The 22,148-nt window shown below is 40.8% G+C and overlaps 1 protein-coding gene across 2 annotated transcripts in view; it reads left to right on the forward strand.

The window, feature by feature from the left end:
• Positions 1 to 22,148, forward strand: part of LOC134185099 (CAD protein-like) — a 48,458-nt gene that overhangs the window by 21,872 nt on the left and 4,438 nt on the right. For both annotated transcript variants that reach the window (XM_062652895.1, XM_062652894.1), the window contains exons 25-33: positions 7,215 to 7,319; positions 7,385 to 7,642; positions 7,696 to 7,947; positions 8,009 to 8,173; positions 8,236 to 8,367; positions 8,489 to 8,690; positions 8,764 to 8,879; positions 15,725 to 15,940; positions 15,999 to 16,197. In XM_062652895.1, the coding sequence (XP_062508879.1) occupies positions 7,215 to 7,319; positions 7,385 to 7,642; positions 7,696 to 7,947; positions 8,009 to 8,173; positions 8,236 to 8,367; positions 8,489 to 8,690; positions 8,764 to 8,879; positions 15,725 to 15,940; positions 15,999 to 16,197 (1,645 nt within the window). The remainder of the gene's footprint in view (positions 1 to 7,214; positions 7,320 to 7,384; positions 7,643 to 7,695; positions 7,948 to 8,008; positions 8,174 to 8,235; positions 8,368 to 8,488; positions 8,691 to 8,763; positions 8,880 to 15,724; positions 15,941 to 15,998; positions 16,198 to 22,148) is intronic.

The raw sequence follows: 22,148 nt of genomic DNA on the forward strand, positions 1-22,148 counted from the left end.
ATGGTGATGGTAGTGACAGTGATGATAGGTAGCGGTGGCTTTGACAATATGTTAGTCAGTACAGTACTGAATACCTTCAGATATCTGATACTTTGTGCATCTCTGCTGTGTCACTTGATACCAAAGTAACTCTATTTACTTAGATGCTTTCTTAAAGGAACACCTCATGGGCGTGGGCTACTCTTGACTCCACCCTCACCTGCTAATTGTTTGTTGTCACACATCAAGTTGGACAGTTTAGACCTATCTCCAAACAAATTTGATGGCTGAGCATTATGATAATGCTAGAAAGCAAAAATTTATGAGACGGTTTTCTAAATAATATATATATATATATATATATATATATATATACACGTGTACATACTCAATTTCCGGAGTTATTCGCATGGTCTCAATGGTTATATCACTGCAAAGGAGAACTTTCCTTTGAGAATGACGTCATTAGCTCATCAGGGGGAGTTCAGCAAGGAGTCCCTCTGGGTCCTCTCATTTTTCGTCAGTTATCCTGGAGCTCCTTGATGATATTGATGACATACCGGATCTGCACCTCCCAGCTTTGGTACTTAGATGATGGCACGTTTGTAGGAAAGCGCAGTTCTGTTGCTGCTTTTCTGGACTTACTGTCATCAAAGGTCCATCGCATGGCCTTTACATTAATTAATAAGAAGAAATGTGAGGTATTCTGGCCATCAGGTGACATGTCAGTTCTAGAGTTCCTTGGATAGGTCATACGAATCAATCAGAGTTTAGAGGGTGCAAGGTTTTTAGGGGCTCCAGTTGTTGGGTCTGATTCATTCTTTAATCAATCATTTGCTAAACGAGTAGACAATGTTCTCTCCTGTCAGGATCATCTCTCTGATCTTGAAAACCCTCAAGTGGAGATGCACCTCTTTATGCAGCTGTCTTCGCCTGTGCAAAATGAATCATCTGATCAGAACTGTCCCCCAGGGAGAGTGACAGAGCAACTTTGCCAGTTTGATCATGGTGTGCGTCGTTGCTTAGAGAAGATGTTCAATTCATCTATGTCTGACGCCTGTTGGAAACAGGCAACCCTACCAGTTTATCTTCGTGGCCTTGGTCTAAGAGAAGCCAACACAACAGCTCCAGCAGCCTCTATTGGAAGCTGTAATTTTGTTGCAACGTCATTTGTGGATAGCAGTGAGCACGCCAACCTCACCTCGTTTGACCAGAATTTGATGGTTTCTGGTGAACGACCAACTCGAGAGATTTTAAGGAGTGTACTGTCACACTATGAGGATATTGATTTCAAGGCTTCTAAACAATGTGAGTTCCAAGTCGTTCTGACTCATCACTGCTACGGAAAATCAAGGCTGAAAGTAACTTACAAGATAAAAGCACGTCTCAGCTCAGTCTCTGCCAGACATTCCGGGGCATGGCTTATGGCAATACCTAACCAGAAATTAGGCCTGTCATGTCTCCTTGGGAAGTTACAGTTGCTCTTCGTATGTGGCTTGGCATTCCTATGTTCCCATCTTCTCCTTCATCCGTTAGGTGTCCTTGTGGTACTGTCATCGATCCACATGGAGATCATGTCTTGGGTTGTGGTCATGGCTCACTAAGCAATAAAGGGCATGACACACTTGTGGCGTCATTTTCAACACAGTTTTTGCTGACAACCACGACTTCAAGAAGTTACAACAGTGCAACAGCCACAACAATGCTAGACCAGGGGATGTGTTTCATTCTGACTTCCTGCAGGGCCAAGCTGCGTATTTTACTGTGACCTTTAGGAATTCCCTGCAGGCATCATATCTCCTAGAATCAGCCACCCAACCAGCAGCAGCAGCTGCTGGAGGAGACTCCAAGAAGATTGCACGGTATGAAGATGAAGTTAACGCAGCTGGATGTGATTTCTATCCTCTAGTTGTAGAGACACTGGGATTTTGGTCTCCGAGTTCTTTAGAGATTTTAAAAATTATAGCAGGAACTGTTTTAACTACAGGGACAACGGTCTCTACAGTTATCCAGCATTTACTGCAACAACTTTTTTTTAGTCTTTGGCGGTATAATGCTAAACTGATTTTGGACAGACTAGCCATCTGTAATGTTGACAATGTTATGTGGGAGTATGTGTGATTTATTCGCCCACTGTTAGTGGGTAAATTATATATATATATATATATATATATATATATATATATATATATATATATATATGGGAAGGTGAATTGCAATATCTTGTGTGCGAATTGGCTTCTCGGTCTCTGCATCGATCCGACCAAGTTTGCCACAGGGTTGCCCTTCATTACTATCTATGGAAATTTGGTACTTTCAGCTCACGTCATGCACTTCTTCGATCTTTTGCTTGCTGGTCGATGGCGCATCAGATCTCCACTGGAGTTAGGTAGTTTGTTTGTGACCTTGGATGGTACACGCAGCACGTTTCGGTTGTTGCCGACGACATCGACTAAAGCGAGATATTTTCAACTGTATGTGGGTCTTTATCAAATAGACTGCATCCGTTTGCCTGTGTATGCGCGTCGAACAGCTGACTCGTTTGCTACAACTGTTTTCTGCAATGGTGGCAATGTCTTTGAAGTGACGACATCCAACGGGATGTCGAAATAGGCTGCAATTTCAAGTTGGTCATGCATGTGGAAGGCGAACATATTATCTGGGAGTTTGTGTTGGCTCCGCCTGATAACTGCGATGGCTCCGCCTGATAACCATGATGGCTTCGCCTGATAATCGTGAGGGCAGTCACATTCGTAAATTCTGTCACGTTCCGTTGTTGAAAGACGATAGATGTTTATAAGCAGTAGCCTACTAATCGTTAGTTATGTAGCGTTACGGAACTTCAACAGGAAACTTATTTCCAATCGAACGTGTAAGAGTGAAGAATGGGTTGCATGGAGGCCTTTCTTAGTGTTACTAAGTAGTTGAGTTTCTGTTAGTTAATTGGCCTCTCTCTTTCCTTTGGCTTTCTTTTACACTTTTGTTCAATTTCGTGTCAAGAATGGGTCATCAGCTAGTGTCCAATAAGTGTAGGTTTCGTTTCACTGCTTCGTTTAGCCTTAATTGAAATGTGCTTTCACATCACTAACTCACCTTCAATCTTTTTGGCGAAATTCACACACAGCAATGGTGCAGCTGTAGAATGAAGGCACTTTGTGTGACGTGATTATGCGCAGTGACTTACATTTCCGTGTTAGCATCTTACAAGCGATTCGTTTGTTTTTACTGTACTAATTCCTTCTTTCGTAGAAAGAAACAGGGAAGAAAGTGTGAAGGACCAAGTGATTGCAAGTCGTTCAAGACGATCTATGTGGAGGCTACTACGTATGAATGACTGAGTCGCTTTTGAAATGTAATAACGTGGTATATTTCAAGGTCAGAGTCGCCTGAAGCATCTAGGGTTGTCTCTTGTGTATGCTATTTCTTGGCCTTGGAAAACAATACCAAAACAATACGCCACTCAACACAGCAAGTACTGTAAATCCAGAAATTTCGTACCAATGAAATTTTAGTTATTTTCGTACAGATAACTGGTTGTACTAAAATAACATGAATACTAAAATTTAGATTTATAGATAGATGCACTTGGCTTCGGCTACAGTACAGTACCGATGTCCTGTACTGAAATAGAATGTTTACAAACTACTTCATGGGCAAAAGTTCTAAAATTTATGAGTACTAATATTTCTGGATTTACAGTATTTGATTTGCGGCTCATGGCCTTAAAGTATATTAACGTCTATTGCGCGTCCCTCAGTTGGTGAAGTGTTCCTTTAACTCAAGCATCTTTCAATGGCAAAATTACTTAGTGGTCCAGACCTTAAAATAAGGATTTCAAATTGATGGACCACTCAGCCGTAGCTGCCATTTTGAAGTGGTCTCTTGCAGCCACCATGGACAAAAGTTGAAGTACACCCACTGAACCAGCAACCCTAACCCTGGCAAATGTTTTTTCCAAGCTTGCCGACCTTTGTAACCAAACGATTTAAGTCTTGTTGTCTTCTCATTGATGGACTTTTGGATCTGCTGTTGTTAAAGCTGACACAATCGTTTTGCCATTGCTCTCCGGTTCTCTTTCACAAACGTTTACCAAATGATGATGGTCTCTCGGCGTTGTCTTGGATGGTCTACTCGTACGCTTTCTTGTCTCTACACTTCCTTGTTCGCGATACTTTTTTCAGGGTTGTTGCAATAGTGCTTTGTGATCATTTTAAGCCTTGTTTACAATATGAGCTGCTCGTGTGAGCAGCTGCCAGTAGCGCGAACAGATCACTGTTCTGCTGTTTCTGCTGCCGTTGCCGGTGATGCGGGACTGTTGACAATACAATGGCGTGGGACACGGATTGTGTAGGGTGTGTGCTAAAAGCAAGTACGCTGGATTTACATGATAGATCCAGGATATATATATATATATATATATATATATATGTATGTATGTATGTATGTATGTATGTATGTATGTATGTATGTATGTATGTATGTATGTATGTATATATGAAGACGCGTGATATAAAGTTAATGAGTGATTGGCTATCATCCAGCGGCAGCCGCTAGTCTTGCTGCTGAAATGGATTGATCCTGTTCTGAGCAGCTCACCCTTGGTCTGAGCAACTTGTTGCTCGGATGAACAGCGGTTCGTTCGTGTTACCGGCAGCCGCTCACACAAGCCACTAATATTGTAAACCAGGCTTTAGAGTCTCTGCTATCTTGGTTGTGGTAGCTCACCTTTTGCCATGCCACCAATCGTAGTACACTCTTTAGAGGTCAACTCCTTGCCTTTGCCCATTCTAATAGGTATTCAAAACACATGAAACGTTAATGAAGTTACTGATAAATATTGATAGATATAGTGCTGATTTGCAGGTACGTGACCGGATCTAGTAGGTGGTGTTTCTCCTATAGGAAACAGAGCTATCGCTAATGAATACAGCCAAACATTGCCTCGAACTTCCAGACCAGAGAGCATGCAAAGGGCGTGAAAATGATTTCAAAATAGCCTAAGCCAATCACAATCAGCATCTTAGAACCGGAATGTCGGTTGTAAATTCTGATTGGTGTAGCAGTAATTGGTTATGCTAAGTGACTAATGCTGATTATACGCGTGTGAAACAGGGTTCTAGCCAGGATTTTGGGAAGGTGTAGTGGTATGTGCATGGCACATGAGTCTGGCATATGGATGTGGCATGTATGTGTCTGTGCAAATTTCTGAAATAAGAATTACTGCTGGTTTGGGGGAGTAGCCTCTACAAATCACACTGAGTGGCAGACTGATAGTAGGGTATGGATTACATTCTTAAATTTATTAACTTAAACTTGTTCTCATTACCAATACAATGCTAGAGATATACAATTACAAACTCATGATTCAGTTTGTCAGCCAAGGCTTGGTTTTACGGGGCGAGGCTAGAATTAATTTTTATATCTGGGAGCTTTCCACTTTTTAGGCGTGGTTGTGTTTGGAAATTTACTGGAAAGAAGGACACTAGGACAAAGATCACTGTGTTGTAGAAGATGTGCACGTAAAGGACAACATATAGGCTAAGTCTTATTCAATATACCTGACTATAGACTGGTGTATTTGCGACTAATCACGTGGTAGTGTCTCGCTAGTTACTGCTGTCTCTTGGCGTTTTTTCACCAACAACCTAGTAAATTGTAAAGAGGGCATGTGGTCGCGTTTTACTGAATTCTAAAATCTGGTGTGCATCTACAAACATGGGAGGTTTCTGACCCCAAACTTGATGCACTGTGCAGTATTGGGAGTAAATTGTGAAGTAGAAACCATGGTTTTGCGCCTCAGCAGTCGTATTAGGTGGGATATCGCTACTCTGTTGAGATTTCTTTGCGTTGAGTGCTGTTTTCAATGAGTTACGATATTCCTCTATTAGTTTGTAATACGAGTTCATAATGTTCGCTTGTTCTGTTCTTCTGTAACTCTATCAAATTGATTTTCGAGTTTGCTGATAGTTGTTAATGTTTTGATAATATAAGGAGTCATTACTAGCCTAGGGGATTGATGTTGAAGAGATATATGTATTTTAATACCTACTCTACATATGCATCTAATATGGAGAAGAGAAAAATTGGAGAAACTGTTCATCCTGGAAGAGATTGCCAGTCTTGTGCTAGATGTGGCATCACTGCAGAGATCCAGAAATTGAAGAAGAGTTGAAACAGTGGGTAGTGGCTGCTCTTAAAATCAATGCAACCCAAAGTCTTGTTTGTGTCATAAATGTGAACAATAATCACTCACGGTATTAAGTATTATCAAAACATCACTATCATACAACCATAAATTCATCAGAGAGAGTCTCTTCCTAGAGGAATAGTGAGTATGTACTACAAGTATATGCAAATGAGATCAATTTTCCAATAATTGTAAAGGCATGTAACTGCAGTTTTTATTATTAATAGATAGTTATTAAATTAATTGATAAGTTGACTAATTGTTACACAGTCATTACTTGAATATACTGTACTAGACACGTTCAGTACTTAATTTGTTGCTGTGCTACAGACATGCATTGTGTATTACATCAGACGATTCTTTTCAAGACAGATCAACATGTAATTAAGCTAAACAGTAGAATATGCTAGCAAGTAGTTTGACAAGTTCTTCAGTGTACAGTAGCCTTACATTTACAGTCACTGCTGATTTTGGCGTTAGCATCAGCGGTAATGCAAGGTGATTACAAGTGGCATTCGTAGATTTGAGCACACCGCTGTCTCAAAGAATCTAGTTTTCTGACAACACCGTACGATGATAGCACGGTAGACAAGCTTCTAGTGAGAAAGGCGTCTAGTGGTGTGTCGAGTCAATGGTGTTGCAGTGCTTAGTTGAGTTGCCACTTCCGGCTTAGCATGGCATTGACCATGCAACTTTCCTCTGCCCAAACAAGGTCTCAAATTGTGCTGTTGACTTCACAGGTGTTCGAACTACAAGCCCGTATGTCATACTATGTAACACATGCTACACACACACACACACACACACACACACACACACACACACACACACACACACACAGATTATTTCACAAGGCTAAGGTATTTATGTAATACTTATTTTTGTTTGGTTATATGTATATAGTATTTAACATTAATGTTTGTTTATTTTACGTAATAATTAATCAGTTAGTGAAGTACAGTTTTAGTAGTCTGATTATGAAACAATGTTGGTTTCCAAACGTTTCCTTTCCGATGAGTGTCTTAATTATAGTTTTCTCTACATTTAGGCAAAGACAGAAATGTTACCATCAGTGCAGACTTTGCAAAGGTTGGGCTACAAGTTGTATGGCAGTGTGGGAACAGCAGACTTTTACTCAGAACATGATGTTAAAGTATGGCAATGGCATCTGTTTATAATTTTTATGATGTCGAAGAGCTTGTTGTGTATGACTGGCAGATAGAGGGTGTAGATTGGCCATTCCAGGAAACTGATGGTAGTGCATCTACTGGAGTTGATGACTCATATCCTGAGTTGGGTATTGCTGACTATTTGTCTCGTCAGAAGTTTGATCTTGTTATTAACTTGCCAATGAGAAATCGGGGTTCTCGTCGTCCAGCAAATTATGTTACATGGGGATATCGAACTCGTCGTATGGCAGTCGATTACTCAGTGCCACTCATTACCGACATAAAATGTGCAAAGTTGTTTGTTAAGGTAGACAATTCTTTAGCGTTTATGTCTTGTTTTGTATCAGAATTTTTCAACAGGCTTTGAGTAAAATGCAAGGGAGACGTTTGCCAGTGCGGACGGATATTGACTGTTTGACAGCACAGCGTTTAGTGCGATTGCCTGGTTTAATAGATGTACATGTACATGTAAGAGAACCGGGGGCTACTCACAAGGAAGACTGGTCAACGGCTACTGCAGCAGCTCTTGCTGGTGGTGTCACTATGATTCTTGCTATGCCAAACACTAATCCTGCTGTTGTCGACGTTGAAAGCTTTGAGGTTGTGAGAAAGGTTTGCTATGTGTATATGTTGTAGAGTTGTTTTAGTTATCTTTAAGGTTGTTTATTGTCAGCTTGCAGCAGCTGGAGCTCATTGTGACTACTGCTTGTATGTTGGTGCTGGACCTAATAATGCAACACTGATACCAGCACTTGAAAATGCTGCTGTTGCCTTGAAGATGTATCTTAATGAAACATTTACTACACTTAGGTTGGATAGCATGTCAGTGTGGATGCAGGTTCTGGAGTTTCTTGCCTATTGGTTTGTTTATAGACATTGAAATTGTTTGTTTGTTTGTAGCATTTGGAACATTGGCCTAAAAACATGCCAATTGCTGTTCATGCAGAACGGCAGACTATGGCTGCAGTTCTTTTGTGTGCAGAGTTTTTCAAAAGACCTATTCATGTGTGTCACGTTGCAAGGAAGGATGAGGTAGACATCAATTTAGTTTGTAAAGCAAGTGAACTTTGAGTATGCAACATCCTGTGACACTTGTAACTGTTAACAACAATGATATCAAATTAAAGTACATGTATGTGTATTTATTTTGCAGATTGAACTGATTCGTATGGCTAAGAAGTGTGGACAAAAAGTCACTTGTGAAGTCTGTCCACATCATTTGTTTCTCTCGGAGGATGATTTACAGTGGTTGGGAGAGGGCATGTCACAAGTTCGACCACAACTCTGCAGTAGGGAAGATCAGCAGGCTCTTTGGGACAATATAGACATTATTGACTGCTTTGCTACTGATCATGGTATGAGTGCTTGATGATGGAATTATTAGTTTGTGGATGTAGCGTCATTTAAGTTGTGGATTTATATGTACAGCACCACACACTGTAAATGAAAAGATGTCAAGTACTCCTCCTCCTGGCTTTCCTGGTCTTGAAACCATGCTGCCTCTCTTGCTGACAGCAGTTCATGATGGCCGCCTTACCATTCAAGTTAGTATATTGTTTGATTGTTTTTTGATTTTATGATGCAATGAAACGAATATCATTGTTGGGGAAGGGCAGTAATTGGTTACTGTACCAAGTTGCTTATTACTTTGCTTAGTCACCCATGATTACTTTTCCACACATACGATATTACCGAGCATAAGGTTCATACGCCAATATGTGAGTGTTATGAACCAATAGGACCTCGGGGTACTAGCACATGCGCTTGTTTATGAGGTGTGGTGGCCAGCTGTCTCCAAGTAGCAGAGTGGGTAGATGAATGATGGAAATCTATAGACAGAGATGTTAGAACAAAGTTCTTTTGAGGGTGCGATATTGTCGATTGCTGTCTGTCAACAATAGGAAATTTTTTGTTACGCCCACTTTCCATTATGTCAGCTTCTAGAGAAGGTTTCCATACCTAAAAAAGAACGCTGTTTCAGCAATGTTGATGATAATGATGACGATGATGACAATTGCAGCAACAACGGGGACTTCGAGACCGACTGACGTTACTGACGAAGATATGATCACGTAGCAATTATGACCAGTATTTTAGACAAAATACTACTTAGAGTAGTAATCAATGCAACACTCGATCAGACGAATTTCAGTTGTTCACTTAGAGGCGCATACTCTTCTATCTCTATCAACTTTTTCTATTCCTGAAAGAGCCTGATTTCACATGTAGGTGCATGTGCTTTTATGTGTGGTAATATGGTATACATCTTGGAGTTAATGCTAGAGCATGTGGTTTGACTTACATATTAAAGGGGAACTCACACAGAAAAACAAATTGCTCTTGAAAAATGGCCTTGTTTTCGAGAAGTTCAACGGTACCCTAGTCGCTAGCCAAGCATCTCTGTAAAGGAGAAATCACAGTTTGAATGCTCCCAGACAAAGAAGGTGCACGAGGCATGACGGCACTGGAGGATGATCTGGATCATTTTGTATTGGTAAAATCTCAATTAGCGCAACGCGACTCTTTACATCAAATCACTTGATTGGAGACAACGCTTGAACATTCACCTTCACTTTGAGGTAGGTGCCGCTTCATAGCGATGAGAGGAAAACGCTGGAGGCATTCTTTATGACTTCTCATGTGCATAGGTCTGGAACCTCGAGGATACATGCATCAACTACCGCTTTGATGTGTAGTGCTGTAAAAAGACTGGAACCGAGGAAACTACAACGCTCTTACATCTGTCATAACCCTAACCCTATTCCTCTCACTAGCTTTGCTTTGAAATCTTTCTCAAAGCAATCCGACTGAAATGATCTACGCTTACTCTGGAATGTGGTCCGACTGCCTTCCTTTTTAGCCTCAAACACAGACTCCACTCTCTTAACCATCCCCAATCGAATTGAAATCTAAACAGACTTCTTTCTTCGTTCCCAGTACCTTCACGACAAACTGTACAAGTGAACGGCATACTAATGAATCTGAGATATCTCAAATTGGAGTTAGGAAACTTTAGATCAACTAGAAGAGTCGTAGACTAGAACACTGCAAAGCGGAAGTTGATGCAGTGTTTCCTCGGATTTCCAGACCTACACGCATGAGAAATCATAACGAATGGCTTCAGCATTTTCCTCTTATCGCTATGAAACTACACGTACCTCACAGTGAAGGTGAATGTTCTGTCACATATTGTTGGGCAGGGGTACAATATTCACTAAAGATGGGAAAGCTGGCTATCACTAAGACTTATTTTTGTTCGCAGGTCTTCAGCTTGCCTTTTAGAAAGGAAATCGTGCGGAATAAAGTTGTGTGATTTCGGGGAACATTACTGTTAATGCGAATTCATTTGTGCGATAATAAGTTCAACCCAGCTAATTTGTGCGGGAGGAAATCTGATTTTATTAATTTAATTGTGCGATGAGCTGCGATCTTACAAAATTGCAAATCTTTTGCTGCACAATTTTTTCTTGCGAGGGATGCTGTAAATGTGTTGGCTGATGTTCTTGCAAGACATCAGAGCTTTATTCAACACGTTTTCTACATTAGTACTGCGTTCTCACTAGCAACTTCAGAACTGAGGCAGACCAGATAAATTTTCTTCAAGATTGCCATTAAGGTCTCATATTAATGCCAATTTTGGCCAGCTAGATCAATTTTTATGATACTAGCACGGTTCTGAAGTCTAAAAATAACAACGTGGTATTAATGTGACATGAGCATATTGAAAGTATTAGGCTCCTCTCTCTATTGGTGTTGACTTAGTTTCTAACCAACTTTGGCTTTGACTTAGCATGTCCAAACACTGCAGCATTTTATATAGGAGCAGTGAAATTGATGGCAGTTTGCACACAATGACCTTATTCAGCTGATTATATTTGTCCTGCTGGACTTTAAATGTTGTTTGCACAAACACAAGTAAATTTTCTGTATTATAAATTGAGCATGCTGTTCGTCAGGTAACTAAACCAGTTCTCAAAATTAATGAAAGGGAGCACCACAGTGCTGAACCCTGGGCGCCGAGATATTGACCTCTTTCCAGTTCTGGGTACTTTGGTTGTACAGTAGAATTAGCGATGTGCTACCAAACGCACTGCTAAGCAGGAAACTTACCTATACGTGTGTTCTTAGAACACCCAACGATTGATTTTAGTCTCAACAACGATGCACAGGTATGTTCTTCAGTTGCAACAATGCCTAAAGTCTGTTCGATTATTGGCGAGGACGTGGGAACTGCGGTTAATAGATAAGGAATTGAGGAGCAGAGATGGGCGTTGTTAATTCCGGCTAGTGAAATAAACAGTTCCAGTTTAGCTATGAACTTAGGTTCAAAGGTTCAACCAATGCCTCAACTACATGAGCTTGCTAGCTACAGCTGTTTTACTTATCAATCCATAGTTCAAAGTACGTCCCCGTCAGCTTTCAAGTAGTGGGCATTATAGCGGTGGCTTTGAAGTTATCAGACACCTGGTGTAAATGCAAGAGGAGGGCAGGGCCAAGCGCATGTCATCCAGGAAGTTACAAATTGTGTCGTAATAAAGAACCAATCACATTATTCATTAACTGATCTGGAACCTCCCCCTTGTGAGCTTTCCAATGATGTTGGAATCAACCTGCTAGGACGTCCACTTCAGGGGATACGGGGTTTTTCCCAAGTCCTCTCTAATATTTGAACAGACTGTAGGTTTAACAACATCAAACAGTTGCTGCACAGGTATTGGTAAGCACCTACTTGCAAGCATGCACAAATTAACATCACGTGGACGCCACTAGACACAAACACCTCAACTCTTGTTTATTAATCAGGTGACTGAGAAAGGTCAGGCAGTCTTATCATCAAAAGGTAAATCACTTCGGTGCAGTGCTTTGTCGCAGGTTTACTTACTCTCTGTTCACCTACTCTCCATTCGCTACGGCCTTGAAGGTACACTCGAAAGTCATGATCAGTAATCAAAATTGTAACATCCTGCGTGACTCCGCCTATACTAGTGGACAAGCTCCAACAACCATATGTCGAGATTACACGAGCGATAACAGTGAACACACTCTGTACATTCTAGAATTGTTCACATGATCGTTTCCATCAAATCGGTATTTCTGTCAAGTATGTTGTTTGCCACTTCCGGAAAACGACTACTATAACCTTTGCTACTCCTAGGGTTAATGACACATGGTTCGAAGTAGCATAATGTGGTGCACTGATAAGGGCAGGAATAGACGTGTTGGGCACTGAAGTGCGAATGTGCTTCTGTTGAAAGGAGAGTCAACATTGGTAGTGGTCTTCAGACCTCAAAGGCTCAGACATAACTTACATCAGCATGCTTAGGCGTGGCTACATGGCGCAATAGCATGGTCACAGACATTTTTTGGCACACCTTCACCTTTGCTTTAGTCATAGAACTGTTCTATGCAATAATAGTCTTTCTTGATTTTTAACAAGTTTATGGTTGTACTGCTATAGCAAACAGAACACTATTTGACAAACTCTAACAATTACTGTTTTTTCCAATGCTAATCGCTGTGCATAGATTTCTAGATTCTTGTCTTCGTGCAAGCAACTCTAGTTCAAGCAGCACTTGTCACATATTTCGTGTGAGTGGAAGGGGAGGAAGGATTGACTTGCAAAGCTAATACTTCTCCACATGCACAGACAGTTTATTCATACCTAGTAGATTACGTTAGCAGGACCGGTCTACTTGTTTCCAGTGAATAAGATGCTCATACACCAATAGGGACAGTTGCTGACACATTAGTTTGTACCGCCTGTGAATTCGCAGGACCATCTGCCATATGGAGGCTGTCACCTGATCTATCTTGTAATGGGTAGCACTCTATCTTGTAATGGGTAGCACTCAGGTAACCGTAAGACAAGTATTCTCAACAACAGGTTTTCATATTGAAGCGACTAAGTGTGCTATAATGTTACCTTGCATTCACTCACAGTGTCGTACTGAGTACAAGGGTCAGTTGCCTGTGATTTCCAGCACTCGATAGAATACAAGAAGCGATCTAAAGCTGTGTGCATTGCACACTCTGCTAGGCATTCAGAGTTCAGAACAGTACACATCCATCTAAGGTCAGGGACAGTTTCAAACAATTTTATGCTTTAAACATTAGTGTTACTAAGAGTATGTGAGGATGGTTGTGTGATTAACAGAACAAGAGTGGCTGTCAAGAAATATGAGAAATAATGTACCAGGAAAATAGTGTGGCTGGCGGCCAAGCTATGTATTGCTGGGGAGTATTGCTGGAGAGAACCCTGCTATGAAAATGACATGTGACTTGCTCATGAGTTTATACAGGAATTTTGTAGTGTTGACTGACGAACTCTTTCTGGCAGTGTCTTTACTGAACTGATTTTCTTAATTAGGAAGGAATCTCAAAAGGACAAGCCAACAACAATGAATTGTGTCTGTGTCACTACTATATTAATACCTTGCTTTTGACATTGGGCCATTATAACATGAGTTTTATCAATGTTTTTGTTATACATGTATGTTGAGGTACAGTACCGGCAATAAGTAACCTAACATTTTTATCGTATCGTATCGTATCGTATCATATCGTATCGTATCGTATTGCGTATCGTATCGTATTGCGTATCATATATCGTACCATCTGGTATCTTATCTTAATTGTATCATATATCATATTGCGTATCGTATATCCTATGGATGGTATCTTATCTTAATTGTATGGTATCATCTTTTATCTTATCCTATCCTACATAGTATCTTTTATGGTATCCTATGATATCGTATCGTATCGTATCGTATCGTATCGTATCGTATCGTATCGTATCGTATCCCATCGTATCGTATCGTATCGTATGGTATCGTATCGTATCGTATCGTATCGTATCGTATCGCTGTCAGCTTACTTATTGCCGGTACTGTATAGCAGCATGTCATTATTAATTAGGTATGTTACTATGCTACCGTAGTCTTGTACCCAGCCGTATTTTCTTGTGGCTTTGTTTTGTTGTGTAATGGGTATTGGCTACACATGGAAATATGCTTCTTTGCACTCTCAGCTGTAATGTGGATATGATTTTGATTGACTTGTATCATCATCATCATGATAGACTACAACAGTGGCAGTTACAGGTCATCTATTGCATCAGCGTGTCAACATAGTTTCTCCATCGTGATTCACTATGATATCAAAAGATCAACCTCAGACTACTGTGACTACTGTAATTTGCTGTATAACAGCACCTCACCTTGTAATGGCATGCTGTTAAAGCTACCAGCTCTAGTTGCAACAGTTTTAGTAAGAACTCACTTATAATGACATGCTATTGAAAGCAAGATATGAAAGTGGCATGTTTTCAGCAATAGATGTACTACTGCATTTGGGTTTAACAGATGCAGTCAGTTAATCTTTGAGATGTGCTAAGATATTGTAATTGCAGCTTATTCAGCCTGGATGTAAATACAAAGGGGATAACTGTTTACCACTCGTAGTACACTGGAAGGATACGTTGGCTTAGCGGTTGGACAACTCATGCTGAAATCCATGCGTTGATTCATGGCTGTTTGCCTTAGACATGTGTCAGGTTGACACCAGTGACCTTTTTTACTCGCACTATATTAGGTACCTTTCTTCTAGTTATTTGTTAGTAAGTAGGTACTTGGCAGTCAACCCTTGATTTGTTTTTGCTGTTTGTTTGGTAAACTACTGTTTATCACTTTCCTTGAGTCACCAAGAAGAATGACATGTTTTTCCTTTAACAAGAGATCTAGTGCTAATGGCTTACCTGTATTTTTGTATCACGCTAGATACATGCCCTGTCCTTTGTATACGCAAAATACTGTAGTGTTCTGATGGAAGACTCAGTCTTAATGTGTGGACACGCCACGCACAATCTTTGTTACAATGTCCCGGATGTGTTGAATGAATTCAAATCTTGCTCTTCGTGTTTTTTGCACTCTCTGTGTAGTGCTTGGTACAGAAAATGCTAGATTGGATTTGGTGCAAATACAATCAGAATTTGGAGAGAAACGAAAACGCAAGAAGTGTAGCTTCAATTGGCAAGAAATCTTCGATTGCTTGAAGCTTTGCGAATGACGACAACACATACAGCACATACAGTGTACATAGGACTGGTGTGGTGTGTGTTCGAATGAACTGGATTCCATGGTGTAGCGTTTACGTCATCGAGAATGTTACAGGGGTCGACCCCTCATGAAGGGACTTCGTGCAATTTTTGAATTTTTTATTCCTCGCGTGCCAAGTGTGTATGCCAATTTTGGTTGCGAACGGACAAAACACGTGGCTACGTATCGCAAACACACACACACACACACACACACACACACACACACACACACACACACGACAATTTGAGCTTTATATATATATATATATATATATCAATTGTGTTTTTCAGGACATCATCGAAAAGTTGTATACAAACCCAATGAAGATTTTTGGTTTACCTGAACAGCCAGACACGTTTGTTGAGGTAGATCTAGACACTGAGTGGCAGATTCCTGATGCTATGCCACAGTCTAAATGTGGTTGGACTCCCTTCAGAGGAAAGAGAGTGTATGGGTCTGTTCGGAAAGTAGTTATTCGAGGAGAAATGGCATACATTGATGGGAAGGTTATTTTGTATTTAGTTAAAATTATGGTACTGTTATGTAAAGCACTGGTTGTGTTAGGTTCTTGTTAAACCAGGTTTTGGTCAAGATCCTCTGTTATTTGCTGGAAGCCGAATGTTGAGGTCTTCAAATTTGAATTCAACAGTAAAATGGAAACGAGAAGTGAAGCCCTTCACAGGGACACGTATCAGAAGAGATTCAGAAGGGCCTGGAACAGGGACACGAATCAGAAGAGATTCAGAAGGGCCTGGAACTTCAGGTGAGGCTACTTATAGGAAGAATGTCATGCTCCCATCCTTATAAGTATTCTTGTCAGATGTGTTCTTTCCAGTGTTCTGTGCTTACTCACAATTTTTTAGAATTTATTGGACATTAGTTTAGCATTAACATAGTGAGTTCTCTTTGGCTGCTTATGGCTAGAGGCGACATTGCTTGGTTTCTGCCTCTAAAATCACAAGAACAACAAAAGCAAGTGCTCAATTTGCAGAAGTTTTAAAATATATGTGAACCACAGGAAAATATACTGGCTGTCTTGAAAGCCTCTATCGCTTGTTCTTAGCTAATTATCACTTGGAATTAGAATTTCTCTGCATTCCAGCAATACATTATTATCACTGATTATGAACAGCATAGTTTGCTATTTTATGGGTTATCTGGCAATGAGATCTTTACAAGACGCTTGACTACTCAAATAGCGTTTGACTCTTGCTGTGAAGTATAGCTAGCACAGAGCCAACACCACACTGCATGGAATGCACATGTCAGTCACATATGGATGACTTTAGCGGTTACAGTGAGCTCTTCAGCCAGCTCAGTGAAAACTAGCTTGTTCGACAAAGGTTGTTCAAGTATGGCGGAAGAAATCTGTTACAAATGTTATTCCAAACTGTCATGTCCATTTTTCCCAGATTAGAGTCTCAGGAGAGATAGAACTGACTTGTGTAGTCTACATACATATTGGAGCACTTTCTGCTATGGGTCATTCATAAATGTCTGAACAGAATGCAGTGTTCGAAATTCCCAAAATTCGCTAGCCGCCAGTGTAAGAAATGGGCGTGGTTACAGCCGCCTTGGACACCAGACCGTCTATTTTCATGCTCCCTATCAGAAGGTTTATGCACAGGACAAATTATTTTACAAACAATTATAATTTTCACACTCAAGCATTAATTAAAGCAAGTCTGTTGACTTGTTAAAACTAAAATTATCTTCAGCAGCTGGTCTAGCTAACAATCCGGGGCTGCAATCCACACCGGGGCTGCAATTCACACCGTGTCTGGGGCGAGGCTACTCGAGTCTAGTACCACTGCGATAGTGATGAAGACGGCTTCCTCTGTCATCTTGCATGCACGAGATTTGTACTGTTGACGCCCTGTTTCTTGCAGCACCTAGCACAGTAAGACGATGATTTCCTTGTTAGCCCTAGACTGCTACACTTATCACTATGCGCTAGTTACTACGCGGTAAACAGCTAGAATGTTTCGATAGCTCCAAACCAGACTCAAGTAACCGCAAACCAACTACTGCAAACCAGCGTTCCTTGGAGTAGGTGCAACATGTAACACTAGGGTTGAAATCCGAAACCATAGTCTGAAGACACCTACAAGTGTGCTGCTACCAGCTGTGGTGTGTTGTTGATTCCTAGCAACATGTACACTTGTACAGTACACACGCGTCTCTCTCTATTCCCCAAACATAAAGTCACGGAAGTTAGTAATGAGATGCGGTCACACCAATCCAACCTGCATGACACAAATGTTTTGAATACATTCTGCCTGCTACAGAGTGTCACATTACAACACTGTAAAAAGTTGCCACTCAACAGTAACAAGATTAGCTAATTAGCTGCACACGCACAATTTGACTCCAGAGACTGCAAGCCGCTTAGCACCGCAGATTTAGCAGATTTATCAAAGCTGGCGACTAGCTTTGAAACATGCAGTCGCCAACGGAAAGTTTTAGTCGCCATTGGCGAATTGGCGATCGCAATTTCGAACACTGGAATGTATAGTGGCCTCTAGACCATCTTTCACTCCAACTCCCACTTGTCCGTAGTGTAAAAGTATATCTGGAGGATGTGGTCAGTCAGTATCACAACAAACATGATTAGCTAACCTCCTTAGTACTCTCCAACAGCAATAGGGTGGACACCACCACACTTCTACCGAAGAGCTATGAACAGTGTGCCAACCAACCACGGGGGGAATGGCTTCATCTAGCTTCCCGCTAAGAGCTTAGTTGGTACATATATATATATATATATATATATATATATATATATATATATATATATATATATATATATATATATATGTACACACACACGTATATACTGGATGTGATTTCTATCCTCTAGTTGTAGAGACACTGGGAGTTTGGTCTCCTAGTTCTTTAGAGATTTTAAAAATTATAGCAAGAAGAATTGTTTTACTACAGGGACAACGGTCTCTAAAGCTATCCAGCATTTACTGCAACAACTTTCTTTTAGTCTTTGGCGGTATAATGCTAAACTGATCCTGGACATCCTGGACAGACTAGCCATATGTATGTTGACAGTGTTATGTGGGAGTATGTGTGATTTGTTTGCCCACTGTTAGTTGGTAAAATATATATATATAATATATATATATATATATATATATATATATATATATATATTTCTTTGGCTTTTTAATTAATGCTAGACTAATTTTAGAACGTTTAGCACTAAATAGTAAAGACACGGTTGTTGGAAATAGTTAAATTTAAATGTATGTATGTATGTATGTATGTATACATATCAAGAGACACAGAGGACACTAAAGAGATTCATCACTGTTATCAGTGGACATGCCATCATCATACATACATATATATATATATATATATATATATATATATATATATATATATATATATATTCCCGGATGTGTCAAGTCGTTGTGAAACATTTGAATCTTCTGCATCTTCTGGGCTATTCTCATTACTGCGTTTGGCATTGTGTTTCGTTTCATCTCGCCATGACCAGTGAGACGGCATCGTCTTCAGGAAACGCTGAAATTGCCATCAGTGACGATGACGACGATGTTAACGGGGATGTTGCTGACACACGTACCTTTCTATGCCCTATTTGTGAGAAAGGTTTGGATCATATAAAGAATGCGCACCACCGCTCTAAAACGCGCCAAATAGGTGGTGCAAAGCGTGCTCAGCCACGTGTTGATTCTATTAATATAAAATACCCGTATACTCTCTTTATCAGTCACGATTTAGGTTCTGTCCCACCATTAACGTTGCAGGTGGCGCAATAAATGCAGGTCGCTTACATAAACCAACAGAACAGGAGTGGCTACGGCTAATTTGCAGAGAGTAGACTTCCCTTCTTGCGTACGCTAGTTACCTGCCTTGTTCGCGGGAAAATTATGGCGGTCGCTGATATTTACGCAAGAGTGCATGGAGTTTGCTTTGGTCCTGATCCACAGCGTGATGTCATCGATTTCATGCAGCGTCGAGGACTTATTTCAAGGCAAGAAGAATGCAACAACTGTCATGGTGTGGCCATGGCAATAAAATCGTTTAAAAGATGCAAGGACGGTTACATTTGGCGATGTTCTGAAAAAAACTGCAGAATGCAACGGTAATTTTTAAGTATGCAAAATGTGGTAGCCTAAAAACATTATATTACTCTAAACAGAAATTCTTCATTATATATATATATATATATATATATATATATATATTATAGTTCAGTTCGACGTGATTCATTTTTTCAACAATCAAATGTTCCTTTGACAACTTGGTTACTTGTAATCTACCACTGGTGTTTTGAGACACCTGTGTCTCAAATGAAGGATGTTTGTAAAGTATCTCTAGTCACTGGAATCCAGATGTACCAGTACCTAAGAGATGTGTGCTCGTGGAAACTCCAACAAAATGTTATTAGACTTGGCGGCATTGGTCCAGTTCAGTCCAACATTGTTGAAATAGACGAATCCTGTTTTTCCCACAAACCGAAGGTAATTGCATTGAACATTACACTGTTGACTGTTAAGAGTTATCCTGTGAAATTATACAGCATCACAGAGGAAGAGCACCACGTGACCCAGTGTGGGTTTTTGGAATTGTTGATGTAACACAGCAGCCAGCACTGGGTTACATGGAAATAGTTCCAAGAAGAGATGCTGCGACACTTCTACCGATCGTAGCACAACACGTCCTGCCTGGCACAATAGTACATTCTGACGAATGGAGAGCGTACAATCGGATTAACACACTCCCCCTGGTGGCAGCTCACAGGACAGTTAACCACTCTTTACATTTTGTGGACCCTGGCACTGGAGTACACACACAACATATTGAATCATATTGTAATCGAGTGAAAACAAAACTGAAAAAAATGAAAGGGTGCCATCGCCATATGCTGCCGTCATATTTGCATCAATTCATGTGGCGGGAGCGTCATGGCGTGACTCACGCGGCAGCCTTTGCCGCCATCACGTTGGATATCAGCCAGTGGTATCCAGTACCCTAGCTAGCTGTCTCTCAACTTCTTCTAGCGTTGCAGTTTAACCTAAACAGTTGTGTTGTAATAGTAAGTTCAACTTGTCTTATAACAGTAGTAGGTAATTACGTAAAAAGCTGACAAACCTTGTTCTTTTTTTTGCAAATGTGTAGTTACCCGGATGGAATTAATATTAATTGATAGAGGGTTGGGTTGCAGCTTCGTTGTTGTTGAAAGAAAGCCTAGACGCTGCATGAAAAAATCCATGACATCACAGTGTGGATCGGGACCAAAGCAGACTTCAGGCACTCTTACGTAAATATCAGCGACCGCCATAATTTTCCCGCGAACAAGGCAGGTAACTAGCGTACGCAAGAAGGGAAGTCTACTCTCTGCAAATTAGCCGTAGCCACTCCTGTTCTGTTGGTTTATGTAAGCGACCTGCATTTATTGCGCCACCTGCAACGTTAATGGTGGGACAGAACCTAAATCGTGACTGATAAAGAGAGTATACGGGTATTTTATATTAATAGAATCAACACGTGGCTGAGCACGCTTTGCACCACCTATTTGGCGCGTTTTAGAGCGGTGGTGCGCATTCTTTATATGATCCAAAGGTTTAGCTTCTGACAACGCTAGATGGCAGCATGTCAACGTAGAACACATTTCGAGACGTGTATTTCCGTCGGCCGCCTTTTTGAAGAAACACGGGCGTAATCTCTGCTCATCTTGTGGGTTTACCTATTCGAGTCGCTGGACGACATGCCGTCGCTCGCAAGGTTCCAATAGTTCTCGTTGTCGAGGTCTGATGACAGGTCCAGAACACTCTACGTGGTTATCGAAGTCTACTGTCTCAGTTGCGGTTCCTTCGAATTCGGTTGAGTCCGAATGTTCATCATTGTCTCCTTCCAGTACGGAAAGTTCACCAGATTCTACCGACCTCGTTTTGGAAGCAATTAAATGGGCTGAGAAGCTTTCCTGCCGCTCTGATTGTGAATCAACTTTGTTTTCTTCTCTCATGAATGAGATCATTTCACTGACTGTCACTACTGTTATGCATATCCCTCGCTGTGTTTGTCCTGAGTTGGCAGAGGTTTTTGCTGCAGAATTAAAACATGCATCTGTGGATGGTCTCTGGGGATTCGCTCGATTCTTTCTCTTTTCAAAAGCAGTTCTCAGATGTCCTCCTAGGGGAGGCAAGAAGAAGCGAGTTATTGTCAAGACTATTCTGTTGTCACGTATTCGAAGGTGGAAGGAAGGCGATTTGGTATCTCTTTGGGAAGAGGCGAGATTAGATTCTTGTTGTAGTGGCAAGAATTTCAATGCGAACCATACATCTCTTGAGTCAGCGAATGCCAAACATGCTCTTTCATTGGCCAGAGAGGGCCGATATGGTGATGCCATGCGCTCGCTGTTCTCCTGGTTGTGCTTGTCACGATGACCTTTCTGCAGTTTCTGAACTACAAGAGAGACATCCATATCATCCTCTCCCAGTCTGGAATACTGAGATTCCTGCTTCACTTGTTGTTACCTCAAGTTCTGTTTTGGAGGCTTTACGTGGATTTCCAAAAGTATCTAGCCCAGGCGGATCTAAGCTAAGATGCCAGCACCTACTTGATGTCATTGAGGGTTCTACTACACCTTCAGCCCAAGATTGTTTAGCAAATTTGACTGATTTGGTCTGTTTTCTTCTTTCTGGTCAAGCTCACCCTTATATAGCTCCATGGCTC

This window comes from Corticium candelabrum, chromosome 9 (genome assembly GCF_963422355.1).
Source record: "Corticium candelabrum chromosome 9, ooCorCand1.1, whole genome shotgun sequence".
In the NCBI taxonomy this organism is placed as follows: Eukaryota; Metazoa; Porifera; class Homoscleromorpha; order Homosclerophorida; family Plakinidae; genus Corticium; species Corticium candelabrum.